The sequence below is a fragment of the Oreochromis niloticus genome, linkage group LG22 (assembly GCF_001858045.2).
Source record: "Oreochromis niloticus isolate F11D_XX linkage group LG22, O_niloticus_UMD_NMBU, whole genome shotgun sequence".
NCBI lineage: Eukaryota > Metazoa > Chordata > Actinopteri > Cichliformes > Cichlidae > Oreochromis > Oreochromis niloticus.
In genome coordinates this window covers 34491729-34507553 of record NC_031985.2, presented here as the reverse complement: position 1 = coordinate 34507553, position 15825 = coordinate 34491729, and the positions used below count along the sequence as shown (strand labels likewise).

General features: G+C 41.5%; 1 protein-coding gene across 1 annotated transcript in view; it reads left to right on the top strand.

Moving 5' to 3' along the window:
- Window positions 1-15825, top strand: part of npr1a (natriuretic peptide receptor 1a) — a 39024-nt gene that overhangs the window by 4706 nt on the left and 18493 nt on the right. Inside the window, exons 3-6 of the mRNA XM_003443782.5 lie at window positions 5610-5800; window positions 5897-6010; window positions 6121-6286; window positions 14272-14366. Coding sequence (XP_003443830.1) covers window positions 5610-5800; window positions 5897-6010; window positions 6121-6286; window positions 14272-14366 — 566 coding nt within the window. The remainder of the gene's footprint in view (window positions 1-5609; window positions 5801-5896; window positions 6011-6120; window positions 6287-14271; window positions 14367-15825) is intronic.

Genomic DNA, 15825 nt, shown 5'->3' with positions numbered 1-15825 from the left:
GACACTTCAACTGGTTTAGCACTATTTTCTTCATTCATTTTGTTCTTTTCTTTTCCAGTTTTCCTTTTTTGCTTCCTTCCTTAACTGAGTTTTTTTTCTTTTCATTCTTTGTTCTTTCATTCTTTCATCAGATCAGCTGTGATGCTTCATTTGCTCTCGTTTTCACTGATTGTTTTTCTTTCATGACTCTCCTCCTTCGTTCTTTCCTTTCCTCCCTGCCTTATTGTTGTTCTCCTTGTTAAATGATGGTTAATTATTATGAGATTTTTATCCTCACTGGTTAATGACTGACTTCACCTCTGTGTGTTTGGGTGCTCCTACATGTTTGTGTGGAATAATTTCAGTTTAAGACCTAGGAGTGGGGACAGTCCTGTATTATGGGGACACTTAGTTGGACCTCTGCGTGACAGTTCAAACGTCATTTTAGAGGAAAATTATATTTTCAGTCTCTAACTTATTAATGGAAATGAGTTCATGAACAATACATGCAGATCGCTGCTTTGGACTTTGATTTGCAGTCAGCGGTGAACAGCGTCAGACAGACGACTAGAAGTGTCACTCATTTAGTTTAGTCTTCACTCGATGACAAGCGCGTTCATGGTGTTTGGGCAGCACTGACTGTTGAAGGTGACTGAAACACATGTGCATGAGCACATGAAGGGCAGTGCGAGCAGGAAATGCCTTCTGGGTATCTGGAGCTGGAAATGCTTTGCCTGATATCAGGTTCAGTTTGTGGGTAATGATGTGAGTGAGGGTATACAAGTACAGAAAACAAATGTGTGTCTGTGTGTGTGTGTTTGCTGAACACACATGTAAACAATCAGCCTGTAATTTAGTGCAGAAGAAGAAGCAGAAGTGAGCCTGTTTGCTGTGTTTCTGCTCCTCGCCTTTAGCACGTTTTTATTGTAACCATCAGTGAAACGCTGCTCTGATGGTGTGAAAACGTTTGCAGTGACCTGCATCGCTCGCTGATGTCACAGTGTGAATTAGATCATGAGATCAGAGCTGTGTGACATGATGATCATCACAGACACGCTATCGTCCTTTAACCAACACCAGCTGCTGCACCCAGCAACATGGACGTCCTAGTAATTACCTTTGAACCCACACCCAGTATTGGACACTACATGGAGAAACCTTATGAACACAAGCGTGCTCATACACACAGGTGTGTACACACAGAAACACACCATCTTGTGCTGCTGCTGCCTCTAAAAATATCTTGTGTTATTAGAACTGTTGTTGTTACTAGGGTATCATCAGGTATCATTTAGTTGGGGCTTGAATCTATTTCCATGGTCACATGGACATAATGCTCACAGGATAAATCACACTTTAAGATGAACACTGGATAAAGTAAGTCCTCAGTGTGTGTGTGTGTGTGTGTGTGTGTGTGTGTGTGTGTGTGTGTGTGACAGCATTAATCAGTCAGTCCTGTTTTCTTTTCTGCTTCCATTAAAAGCACTTTTGGCTGCAGACAAAACAACATATGACTTTCTGCCTTTCACATGTGAAATTCTCAGCATTCACATTTTTTTGTCCACCTTGGGGACTCCTGTGGACAGAAGGGGGTTGGGTGGTGGTGGTATTTGTCTTTTTTCTCTGAGAGTTGATTATTTTCAGGCTCTGTTAGAGCAAGGTGGGGGATGGAGGGTGTTTTTGTTTTTCTCATTCCACATTTATTCTTGATTTCTCTGGAGAAAAAAATAAATTCAGACCATGAAGTTCTCATCAGTTTTTTTTATCAGGAACAACCCCAACAATACCCCACATCAGTGTGGGAGTGGTGAGAAAGTATATAAAAGATGGATAGCCAACCAAGATTTCACTAAGCGCCATCCATGTTGGTTTTTTATTTCAGGAAATGACCAGGAGAGAGTGGCGTGCTAAGTTATCAGCCAGTGCTAGCTGATAATCATTTATGAACTGAATCATTATACATTCGCCAAATTCTGAACACATTTTAATGAACACCATTCTTGTGATTTTAGCTATCCACAATAATTAGTTAACACAGTTTTTATATATTGATTTGTTTTGGGGGTTTTTTAGAGACCTGGAATGTAAATATGCCTGTCTTTAAAGGACTTTGGGTCAGCTTCTGTTGTTTAAATGTGGTATGGGCTATAAAGAATTGCTTGACAATATTTTTTCATTCAAAAAAAGTTTCAGTTCAGTGGGATACAGTGAGATCAGGTTAATCGGTGATTCTAAAGTGTACATAGGTGTGAATGTGAGTGTGAATGATTGGCTGTCTCTGTGTTAGCCCTGTCATTGCGGAATTGCGGAAGAGAATGTATGGATGGATGGTAAGGTTGGGCAATTGGACGAATATATCGACCATCAACAATAGGCTGAGCCTTTCACTGATCGTTTTTACAAGACCTATTTATTTATTTGCCCATGAGTAAGTTAGCTAATAATGTTGGTTGAAGGTAACAGAAGCAGCCAAGGGAAAAAATAATAGGGCTGTTTTAATGGCAGCGTCTTCCAGCTGCGAGCAAATGAACCCTCCTCAGCATGCGCCCAAATGTAGCGATTCATTTACTAAATGACATAAAAAAAAAAAAACCCACAATGGTGGGGAGGGAAACAAAAAGAAACTGGCTTCTTTTTTCTACATGTTTACAGGCTGTTCCAGTGTTTATGTGTCTCACACACTTGACCAAACAGCAAATACAAAATTAAGCAAAAAGTAAGTTCAAAATCAAAATGTCTCTTCCAGCGAACATTAAAAAAAAAAAAACTCTTACATAAAGTTAAGTTTTTTGTGAAATAAATAAATAAATGAATAATGTAAAAAGTAGCTTTATTAATACTGAAACAAACATGAAAAAAAGGCAAAATATTCCCTCCAAACAAAATGTGTAAATTTTAAACCCGCAAATAAATCCGTGCATGATTACATTGCTCTGCCCATCAAAAAGTCACCTGCAAGAATACATCGCCTATCGGCGGTTATTGGACTGACGAATGTCGGTTGGAAAAATTTTACATATCGCCCAACCTTACTGGATGGACAGTGAGACACATACTGGGTGTTAGTATCAATCCGATACCAGTGTTGGTATCAATACTATCAATACTTGCCCACCGCTATTGATTATTGAGCTGCTTGACAGACGTGCAGGAGCTCCACACAGACAGATACCTGCTGGTCAGTAACATCCAGATAAAATCCCTAAACTGGAGCCTAGCTTTCTTTGACGGTCTGTTAATACAGTAGCCTCACAGCAGCCAGGACATATTTGATCATATGATGTCATTAAAAATGCTCTAAAAGTCTCTAACAGCACAAAAATGGTCCAGAGGTCCAGTTCTGGTGAATCCTAACAGACAGCTAGCAGCCTGTGTTACTATCCTCCTGTCAGTCAAAAAGGGCACGTACCCAATAAACCCCAAATAATGGGGTAATGTAAAACTTGTAATATATTTACACCTCTCAGTTTTTTGACTTCAGAAAGGTGCTTGCTCTGTCCTTTCTGCTTCTCAAAGGTGGTGCCTGGGTCATGGACTGCTGCTTTGGTATGATGAGATATGATTTTAGAAGATGAAGCCAAAACTGGTTATGAAAGGTGAAAGAGCTACAGAAAGTTGTGTGGGTGTTTTTTTGATAACAAATGAGCTTTTTTGAGACGTTGGCAACAAAAAGGTTGCGCAAAGCCTTTCTGAGGAAAATGAACTGTGAAGAGTTTATTGAATCTGTCTTTATTTCTATTCCTGCCTAAATCTGTCCCATGAAAGGACATGTGGGTCTGGTAAAAAGAGGAGGACGTTACCAGCTCAGGCCTGTCCCTAACATCTGCATGCTTAAAGCAGTCACCACAAGTCTGAGTCCCCACATTAGCAGCAGGATTTGAGACGTGACAGGTGCTGTAGTCTTGGACTTTGGCTCCAAACTTCAATTTAATTTTAGTCTTTATTTAGGCATCTCAGTTTTTTCTTAGATTTAATGTAATTCTGGTTGACTAAATATCATAAGATTATAGCAGAGTATATCTAAAGTTGATTCAGTGACTAAAATCTAAAGTGTAAAAGTTTGAGGGGTTGTTTTTAGCAGTGAGAGTTGCTCCACATGGTTTACAAATTGATACCATATGTGAAATTTATCCATATGTCTGTTCTTCCCTTCCTCTCAAGAATTGACATTTTGATCAAATGACTGCGCCTAACCTTACTGTAGAAGGAGATTCTTTTTCTGATTGGATCCCGTTCAAACTCGTCCCGCCTTTCTACGCAACTTAATTAGCTCTGGTTGGATCTCCCCTCTCTAGAATCATCGGGTGCACAGGAGGTGTGCACTAAGTTTGTGAATGCGATACCTTGAGAATTAAATCTCGGATGAGTTCAAACCTCAGTGACCTCAACCTAAAGGTCAAGGGTCAGAGGTCAAGTTTTCTGAAAATCTTATGAATGTGATAACTCGAGAATTGGGATGGGAATTGATAAGAATCCATCGATCCATCGATCGATTCTCTTATCAATCATCTTATCTTATCTTATCTTATCTTATCTCATTGGCTCCATTTTGAGAATCACCACCAGCAATAAAGAAATTAGGCTCATGCAAATTAATAGCATGCTATGGATCAAATGTTTGTGCATGTTTGTTGAGGTTTTTCCCCTCTTTGATATGAGCAGTGTTGGAGTTGTTACTCAAAAAGGCCATTATTACTCATATTACACAGAACACCTTTCTTAAAAGTAATGCAGTATGTTACTTAATTATTCCCAGGAGAAAGTAATTTGTTATACTACTCGTTACATTACTTTCATGTTACTCTGTAAAATAGCTGAAACACTCATAATCACCATTTAACAATATAAACCTGAGAGGCTACAATCCCACACTGAACCAGCACAAAAACATGAAATGTGAACAGGTAGAAAGGGAGGCTGCAGCTCATCTTTTTCTTTTACATGTTGAAGTTAAGGTTCTGGCTGCTGGGGTCGGCATTCACTCTGGGTTGTTGGCAGGCTTAGCAATAGCATGCTGTCTGGGCAGATGCTTACAAAGAACCAACGTTATGTTAGCAGCATAATGCAGTTGTTTCAGTCATGCATGCAGTTTTCCACTTTACCATTTATTCCATCCTTTTGTGCAAAAAAAAAAATGTGACTACATCACTATTTTCCCCCTCTGACACGTGAAGTGAAATCAGCTGATTGTAGCGTGAGTGCAAGAACAGATACGCAGGATCGATAGGCAGGCAAACTAACAGTTCCAAAGAATTGGACTACTGGGAACCAGTTTCCTAAAAGAACCAGTTCTTGATTCCCAACCCTCAAGAAGGACATTTCTGGAGTATCAAACTGACAGCACAGGTGTGTGTACTATGAGACTGAGGGGTAGCACTGGTGGTTGCCATTACATTTATTTTTCATTTACATTTATTTTTTCATCAGAAAAATGGTCGTGGGTGAAAAATATTGGTCATGGAAATTGAGAAGTCTTGTTGATGGGCTGGAATGGTGCTTTTGTTATCCAGGACTCCACGCAGGTCACACCATGAAGCACAAATCCAGTAATTAAGGTTTACCATCAAGCGTTGACACCTGTCTCTGTTCCTCTCCTTTATGGACTAACATTGCTTCTTCTTTGTTTTCAGTTGTATACATGTGCTGCTCCTGGGACATCTTCAGGACCTTGATGGTCCAATTCTGGAAGGAAGGGGTGGAGCTGGAGGACTATGTCTTCTTCTTCATTGATCTTTTTGCTGAGGGTCTGGACGGCAGCGCTCCCATCAGGCCCTGGTTCAGAGGAGACCAGGAGGACTATGTGGCCCGCAACGCTTTCAGGGTGAGACAAGATGCTCTTTCATTGTTAAGTTTTAAAGGATGCTCACTGATGTAAAGCGATCCGGTCAACTGATTACCTTGTTATTGATTTCATCAGAGTGTGAAAGTGCTGACGTATCTGCAGCCCCAGAATCCCGAATATCTTCAGTTTGTTGAAACTCTGAAAAAAGATGCAAAGGCGATGTTCAACTTCACCATCAGAGACTCTATGGTACAAATAACAATCCTTATTGATTAACTGAATCTGATATTTCAAATTTTTATTCAAATATGTGAGAGACTGATATTCATCGATAACAATCCCATGCTTTGTCCCCTCAGTACAACCTGATTGCTGGAGGGTTCTACGATGGGGTGATACTGTACGCTCAGGCTCTGAACGAGACCCTGAATTTGCAGGGACCGGGACTGGGACCAATACTGGGACCTGTCCAGAGGCCCAGAGGAGATGAGGTGACCCGGAGGATGTGGAACAGGACAATCAAAGGTAAGGACATATTTGTCAGCGGGTGACTAATCAGAGCACAGCACTGGGCTGAAAATCGCATGTGCACTACAAGAAACCGAGTAAAGTAACACAGGTGTACCACAAAGACTTCTCTAACCAATAGGCCACACAGGAAGTCTGTGCGATCACGATGGGAACAAATACGACACGTTCAAAACCCCAACTGGAAAACGGAACACGGTGGCCAGCTGGATTTGAACATAGTATGCAGTGCTGTGAAGCTGCACCACTGTCCCACCCTGCACAGCACTATTATTTGCTTGTGTATAAATGATGTTAGAGAACGCCCACTAATTACACGGCATGATGCTGAGTGTGGAACCCATGGTGAAAATGCCATGAATGTCCTGCATGGCAGAAGCTTCAGGCTTATTGAGGGGGGGCAAGCTGTATGGTATACATCGATCTAAAGTTTTGTAAAAGTTTTTAGTTAAAAATTGTTCACTGGCAGTTCAAAATACACACAGATAACACAGTTATCATGCTCCAGAACTTGGTGCTCGCAGATTTAGGTATAGAGAAAACAGGGCCTTTGAGTGCACAGATCAGGGACAGGCTCTCTTCTGTGTCATGCTGAACCATAATATGACATTAATCATAAGTTGGAAAATGAACACTTATCTAAGCGTTTGCAGGGGGTGAAGGACGTTAATGTCCTGCTCTTCTGTTGTGCGCTTCTTTTTCTAAGCTTGTTGACAAAAACAATTAAAAAAAAAAGATTTTCATATTGTTCTCTAACATCTGTAAGATCTTAGTTGAGAGCTCATTTTAAGAAATGCAGCATTTTGATGGGGGTGTTATTGACACCCTGCAGGGCAGGCGGCGTGGACACCAAAGTTTGTGAATGCAATGACTCAAGAACAAGGCGACAAATAATTTTGAAATTGGTACCATAAGTGAATCTACTAAAAATCTCAGAGGAGGTCAGATTCTGGTCACCTGAAGGCCAAAGGCCAAGTTTCCTGAAAATTCTAGGATTTTTAAACTGATACCACAGATGTATCTACTGGGAGGAAGCCACCAGTGTTTTTAACAGTCTGCAATGTGTCTTTCTTATTTTTGTATATATTGCTCTTGATTGTATATATTTCTCCTGTTTGCTATTTATTCCTGCTGTCTTCTATTTATATTTTATTCCGGCATAGTTGGTTTGAAGCACTTACAATTTCGTTGTAGAATGTACAATGACATGTACAATGACAATAAAAGCCTATTCTATTCTATTCTATTCTATTCTTCTATTCTATTCTATTCTATTCTATTCTGTTCTATTCTATTATTCTATTCTTTCACCATGAACGCAAATGGAAAGAAAAACAACCTTAGACAGACAGCAATCCATCATAACGCTGTCCAATAAAAACATCCCGCCTTCAGATGTTGAGTCAAACTTCAATCTGTTGGTTTAGTTGTGAAAGAGCTGGAAGACAAACAGAAGGACAGACTAGACAAAAGATAGCAGGGCAGACAGGAAGGAGAGAAGAAGACTACAAACATGATGGGGGGATGAGGGTGTCCAGGTGTAGGAAACGGATGTCCATCACAGGATATAACAGCAGCACTCAGCTGGAGATGAGCGCTAATCTGGTCTATGTGTGTATATTTGTGTGTATGAGAGAGAGTTTAGTTGGTCATGTATAATAAAGTTTCATAATGTATAAGAGATGAGGACGAAAGGCTTCACAGACCTGGCCAACCTGTTCATCTGCACCTGTGAGTCAGATGTGGAGCTCAATGTGAACCTGCTGACTGGTGCAGACAACGCTACACATGAATCTCTCAGGGTGACTTTTTTAATGAAGCAAACATGGTGGCAGGAAAAACCTCCACCTGGTTTATCATTCATTTACAGCACACACCGAACATGACATTGATTTAAAAAAATTACATAAAAACAATAAAACTGCTTAAAGGAACAGAACACAGCAGATATGCACTTCATCAGCTAACATGGTTAGATCCTATTTTAGTATACAGTGTGAATCACACACTGACCTCCAGCGTTCTCTTTCCATGTCACTGGTGCACTCTGACCCACAACCACACACACACAGACACGTTGGTCCAAGTGCATCTTAAACTCTCCAGAGGGGACTGGGTTACCACCCTGAGGTGGCGATGGGTGTGGATCAGGGAAGGACATCTATTGATGGTCCAGCCAGTTTAGACTCAAGCTTTCATGTCTCATAATGACTTGGCTGTCAGACCATCCACCACTTACAGTAATCTGATATTAGTCTCCATTTATAATGGACCCTGGGGCGCCTCTGTCAGTGCGCCCAGGGTGGCTGTGGCTACAACGTAGCTTGCCATCACCAGTGTGTGAATGTGTGTGTGAATGGGTGGATGACTGGATATGTAAAGCGCTTTGGGGTCCTTAGGGACTAGTAAGGCGCTATATAAATACAGGCCATTTACCATTTACCATATGCTCTCTCCCATGACCTCGGTGACCTCCGAACTCTCAGGAAACTGAAAATGAACAAGTTTTATTGAACTGCCTGACACCACCAGCCGCAGCTAGCCCCTCTCACACAGACTGGATCAATAATTTTTTTTGTTGCTGCAGCACCTCTTCAGCACTAACTTCTGTAGAAACAGTAAATAGTGTTTTACATGGATTTTATAGCAGTGGAATGCATATGAAATTGAGAGTTTTACTGTTGGAGGGAATAGAATTAAATGTTTTTCTATGCATTTCCTAACTGCCATGAAGAACCAGTTAGGTCAGTCCTGAAAACTAGTCTAAACTGGGATAAATTACAACTGCATTCTCAAAATGGACCAGCTCGAGCCTGATTTACTCACAGTGCTATTTCTGTTGTAGTATTTATGTAACCCTGTTTCCAAAAGACTTGGCCTACTTCTAAAAACAATGTAATCATTTACACTCTGTCAGGTCTCAAATTTAATTGAAACAAGTCCAAAGACTTATGTTGAATTTGAATAAAAGACAGAAAGTTTTAATGCCAAAAGCAAAACAAAAAAATCTGAAGGAAGATCTAGCAAACTTTCTACACTCTAAAACGTTTTGTGAGCGTATAAAACAGTTTAATGGTTCAAGCAGAACCTTGACTGGCATAACATGACAAAGATTGGGAGAAATGTCAGCACACAGAGAGCACCCTTAGACCTGATTCTTTGGTAACAGTCAGTACATCCACACAGGAAGCTCAGACTCTTTCATGCAAAGAACATGAAACAGTGGTAAGGAAAAACTCCTTTTTAACAGGCAGAAACCAGAAGACAGGACAAGACATGCTGTTGAAGAGAGCCAGAGACTGATTAATACCTAATGATTAAATGCAGAGAGGTGTATAAAAACACAGTGAGTGAAAAAGGTGACTGAAGTAGAAACACAGGGGAAGCCACCAGCAGCATAACTAATAGATGATTCAGGGTCACCTGATCCAACCATAACAATATGCTTTATCAAAAAGAAGTTTTAATCTGACTTCAAAACAATAAAAATGCCTTGCTTTACTCTGCAACAGTCTGTCTCTTCAGAGAGGTAAAGATGAGCTGATACAGCTCAGAGGGAAACAAGCTAAACTTCGGCCATGTGCTGTTTTCTGTCAAAGTCAAAGTCTCTCTATTTGTCTCCCTTGGGAGATATTTTTTTCAGTTAAACCACACAGACCCCTTGCACTCCTCCAGACAATCACAACAATGATACATATATACATAGAATAATAAAAACATTAAAAAGATTGTTCAGAGTAAGTAAATAAATAAATTTAAAATAAAAACACGTCTCTCCCCCCCCCAAAAAAAACCCCAAAACAAAACAAAACCCCAATGGAATCCAACACATACATCTGTAACCACAAGATAAAAAATTTTAAGGAACTAAACAGCCAAATCTGGGTAGTGTTTTATTTTTCTGGGCCTGTTCATCTCGTGCTCTGTGTGGACTAAAAATAATGCGTAAGGATCACCATCTGCTTTATTAATGTTTAGAATGAGCATTTTTGGAAACAGGGCTGTACATTAGAAACAGATATGTCCTTATATTTATCACGTATATATCAGCCAGCACTAATATAATCAAAACCAGAGTCAGACTCAGGACCGCGACGCTCAGGTCCCACTGTGATTTCGGTGTGTGTTTCTTCAGTGTGTATGCGAGTGTGTTGATGGTGCTGATAAACAGGCTGCTCTGTGTGCTCTTTATTAGATTGAACAGCTTTTATCCACAACATACACTGAAACACCGTCAGCGCCCATCAATCAGTGGGCATTTGCGTCAGAGGTGTGTGAGATGGTGGATGGGGGTACAGGAGAAGGGGAGGGGAAATGAGGGGGTGGTAGTAAACAATCCTAATAGATGAAAGGAGAACAACAGTAGAAATGAATGTAAACCTTTAACAAAAAGCAAACCTCCACCAAGCCTATGTAGTATTTACCATTAAAAGAATAATATTGTATTTTCTATATATTCGATTAATTTTGTTTCTCTTGAAACACACTTTAAGAGGTTTGTAGTGCAGTGAAAACGAAGTGTTAAGTGCAGTCTTTTGATACTTGCCTGGCTGAAATTCATTTTAATTTAACTGATATCATTTTGACTACAGATATATATTATTATTTTTTATTTATGCACATATAGTACATGTAATATTAATTTCATTGTTTAGTAAAATTCATTCAAACGTTTAGTAAAAAATATCAAGTTGAAAAGAGGTTTTTGATCTCAAATTTGTTTTCCAGAAACTAATACTTTTGTACATTGTACCTTGAGTTTAGCCTTTAAGTTAGGGCAGCAGGGAAGCCCAGACCTCTTCGTTGCCACCCCTTCCTCCTGGGAAACATTGAGCCTTTCTCAGGCCAGCCTAGATGTGATCGCTCCAGTGTGTCCCAGGTCTATCCTGGGGCCTCCTTATGGTAGGACATTCCTACCTGGAACACCTTGTCCTGGATATGCCTGTCTCAGCTGGCTCCTTTCAATGTGGAGGAGCAACACCTGTAGTCCCTCCTGAATGACTGAATTCTTCATTCTATACCGAGGGAGAACCCTTCCACCCCACAGAAAGCTAATTTCCGACGTTTTGATCCGTGATCTCATTCTAATAATAATGTTAAGAAAAAGATCAGGCTGAGATTAACGGAGTTTTGGTGTTTCTCACCAACAAATTTCCATCTGTTGGCAGATGGCTGCATAACATTAAGATACAACAATTTACCGGAATTGAGCATCAATGAAAATGTAAACAATTAGATTAAACGGCTAGTATGTCTGGTACCGACTAGTAACAGTAGCAACTATTAGTCGACTAGTTGCGCACAACCCTAATAGTTATCAGTTATCGATAACCATCACTCTTCAAAGAGCACTGAACCATCTAGGGAATAATAAGAACTACCTGAGGACTACATGAGGACTTTTCATGGACTACAGCTCACCATAATCCCAGACATCCTTACCAACAAACTGGACCACGTCTATATTCCCCTGTCACCTTCTCCTGGACCTCAATCACTTCATCCTTTTTTTGCGCTGGTGCTCAAAAAATATCTTGAAGCTAAATATCCCAATGAAGTCATAATGGACTCCAGGAGGTTCAGACAGGTCTACTCCCCTCTCATTATAAATGGAGAACGGGTGGAATCTTTCTCCACCTTCAGGTTTTTGGGCACCCACATCTCCGCCGATTTCACCTTGACCCACAACACCAACACCCTGGTAAAGAAGGCCCAACAGCAGCTGCACTTCATCTGTGTCCTGAGGAAGAAAAAGCTGGACCAGAAACTGCTGCTAGCCTAGCACGCCTCACTGGAGAGCATGCTTGCTTGATGCCTGGGTGTTTGGTATGGTTGGGCCACTACAGAAGGTAATTAACTTGGCTCAAAAAATCATTGGCTGCCTTCTGCAACCCCTGGAGGGCATCACCAGATCCTCCTGTCTCAGAAAACCAGGGCCATGATGGCTTGCCTTGCATCCCACCCACCACGTGTTTGACCTGCTGCCCTCTGGTTGGCGCTTCAGGTCAATCAGGTCCCACACCTCCAGACTTAAAAACAGCGTATTCCCCTGGGCTCTTCGGACTGTCAACAAACACTATCCCACACATTACACCCCTGCCCACTCACCTCACCAATCTGAGCCTTCGTCTGAGTAACCATCACCATTCAGACCACTCGCACATGGACTCTTTTCAAACCGAGTAATTTTTTCATTGCACTGCCTTTTGCAATTTCTTCTGTAATGTGTGCCTTTCTCTTGTTTTGTATATAGCCCTCATGATTGTATATATTTAAGCTTTTTGCTATTCATTGCTTCTGTCTACTATTCATATTTTACTCCAGCACAGTTGATATGGAACACCCACAATTTCATTGTACATTTACAATGACAATAAAGGGCTATTCTATCCTGCCTCCTGTGTTCCTTGTATCTTGTTAAGATCTTTGCTACATAAGATAGCCCCTGTTAGTTACTTCCCTTTTTATTTTGTTAGTCTCTTGTCTCATGTGTTGTATTTAGTTGGATTTTCTGTTTGGAGTCTTCATTGTGCAGTTTACAAGTTCTAAGGCTTTTTGTCTATTGTCAACCAAGAAAACATTAAATTAACCTTCATCATGTTTGCAGACAGAAAGACATACAAGCACTCAAAGGTGCTCACGATCACATCTCAGTGAGTTTATTCACATTTCTTTCAATTTCAGAGCATTTCACCATAATGCGCCCACAAAAAGACAGTCTGAGGTAACTGAGCTTTGCCAAAATGCAGCGAGTATGAGGGAATTCTGATGGAAATGTATTTTGTCTCAGTTACTCATTAAATGAGGCTGTGCTGGAGTCTAGCTTCACTGTGTTTAACTTTGTTGTGCTTCACTAGAAGCATTGTTGTTTCTAGCTAATCAGAAAATATTTAGTTATTACAAAACTGATGACTAAAAGAAAAAAAAAGTTGAAAATGACATTTATTTACAATACTCTCTTCACTCTGCTTGTTGGTATTACAAACAGGGTGGAAAACCACAGGGCTTTAAATGAGGAACCATTTCAGCTGAAAACCCTCATTTGTCCCTCCATGTCCATACAGAACAGTGGGGTGGGGCAGGCTGCAGTAACCATGACGATACCACTGTAAAACCAGAAAATCTGACAGCTTTTATTTGATAAAGGTTGGTCAGTCGGCTGATTCTTTGAGGTCCCTCCCCCCTCGAGCTTGTATATTGCTGTTGTCTGCTGTGACACAGTGTCTCCATTCCTGATAACGGTCAGGAAGAAAACAAGCTCCTGTTTCACTGATTCCTTAAATTGAAGGTGAACCGGAGTTTAAATCCTGCAGGCTGTTTGAGCTTTATGCAGTTTATTTGCCTCAGAGACTATGCTTCACGAGCCACAAGCCTGAGGAGGCCATGCCTCAATGTGCAGATTGATTTCCACACAATTGTGTGCATTTATACATATTACTACAGGCATAATAGAAAATGACAGAAGTTTGACTGACTGAGGAGTTGTGATTTAAGCAGCCAAAATCAGTGTGGAGAATTATTCCTGTAAACAAGCCACTCTGTCAGTGATCATTCCACCTTTTTTTTTTTTTTATTGTTGTTGGTGTTTGTCAAGGTATCTGAGAAGACTGCAGAGTGGTCGCAGTATTTTTCCATGTTGGAGCAGAAATGTGAGAATTGCATCACCAACCCGTCAGGCTGCAGTTCACATTTGTGTTTGTCCAAGCTTGACCTTTGACCTTTTGGGTATGCGAGTTAAAGACTTCCATCATTCAGGGTGCCAATAAAATATGTCAAATAAATAAATTTGAATGTGAAAGAAAACATTTCTCAGAACATGGTAAAAAAGATTAATATGACCTCACGTCAGTTCAAACTGTGCCCCAGCTGTTTGAAAATATTTCTCCATTGCTGCAAAGCAAACACTCAGAAATAACAGAGAAAAGAGCCAGTGTTCTCCGAGATCACAAACAGATAACATCTGCTCTGTGGCGTCTCTGCAGGCGTGATGGGCCCTGTGGAGATGGACGAGTTCGGGGACAGAGAGATGGACTTCGCTGTGTGGGACATGACGGATGTTGAGTCTGGAGAATTTCAGGTAAGACTAGTGATGTCATAATTGTCATGTAACACCTTAGAGGTACGATAAAGGCTGCAGAGCTACCGTAAAACCGACTGGAGTAAAGTTCAGTGTGTCAGGGGAAAACGTAACGTTACACCCTGTGCAAGAAGCAGGCTATGACCCATCTGTGCTGCAGCACCCCCTAATGTGCAAACTGTTAATTCCCAAACTGACTGTCTATCATACAGGTGCAGCTCCCAGTTTTATCAACAACTTAGAAATGACACCTTTCTACCTGCTGCTCAGAGTTTGATTGGAGATTGATGGTGATTGTAAATCTAAGGGTCCTCCTCAAGAAAATATAGCAAACTTTGATTGTAATTATTGCAGTTATACATAATATAGCAATAGAACACAAGATGGCCAAGTCCCAAAACAGTCATTCAGGTAGCCCACCACAGGTCCAGCAGCCGCGACGTAGTTCAGGAGGCAGACTGCAATTCCAGTGGTGGCGACGGAACATGTCAGTCAGCCAACCACGAGTCCAGCGGCGGTGACGAAACAGTTCTGCTGGCTGACCAGGGGATCAGCGACGGTGTGGCATAGCAAGTGACCAGCGAGGTGCTGGCCGTGCGAGACGTGGCTCAGTGGACGCATTATTTGTACGCAGTGCAGGACGTGTGGTTGAACTGGTGGTTGAGTAGGTGGCGGCGTGGCAGCCGCAGACACCTGGGCAGACTCTCCTGAGGCTGAAAAACCTTTGGCAGAACTGAACCAGTCTGCATAAAAATCTCTGGCAGAGATGAACCAGACAATGTGGAAACCTCTGGCTACGTGCACCGCCAGAGCTAACTGGCGGTGCACGTGGCACACAGCCAGCTCATGATGTGGCAATGTGGAGTCCATAGCCAACTAGGTAAGCTCACCTGAGCTTCCAGCAAATGAGGGAGGAATGGGTGCTGGCACCCGCTAAACCCCAGCCGCTCCCACCTGAGGGACTGGTACAGGTGCAAGGAAATGCTGGAGCACTGCCGCCCTGAGAGCAGAAACAGAAATAAGCAGAGGAGACGACTTAGGAGTCTCCATGGGTGATCCTGCGATCTCAAAACCTGACGACCGGGGAGCAAAACAGTCCTTAGAGACAACGGGCTCTTAACACGATGAGTTGGGCTAATTTTTGCTGGCTCATGAACAGAGAATGCAGTGACATATTGAGAGTTGAGAGTAGTTGCCTTAGGGGCAGCCATACCATTGTTTGCTTCCTGAGAAACACTCTTGTTCTTATGCACCGACTTCAGCTCAGACTCAGGAACTAAACATGTTTCTTTGCCATTCCCTCCTGAGAATTTGCCCTTATTTCCGGGCTCAGACACAAACCTCTCACCACTCTCCCCCTTGAACGAAAACACAGATTTGGATTTGGATTTATGATTTGCGTAGCAGCCTCACAACAAAACACTGTTTCTGTGAGACGACAATGACCCGGCTCTGAACA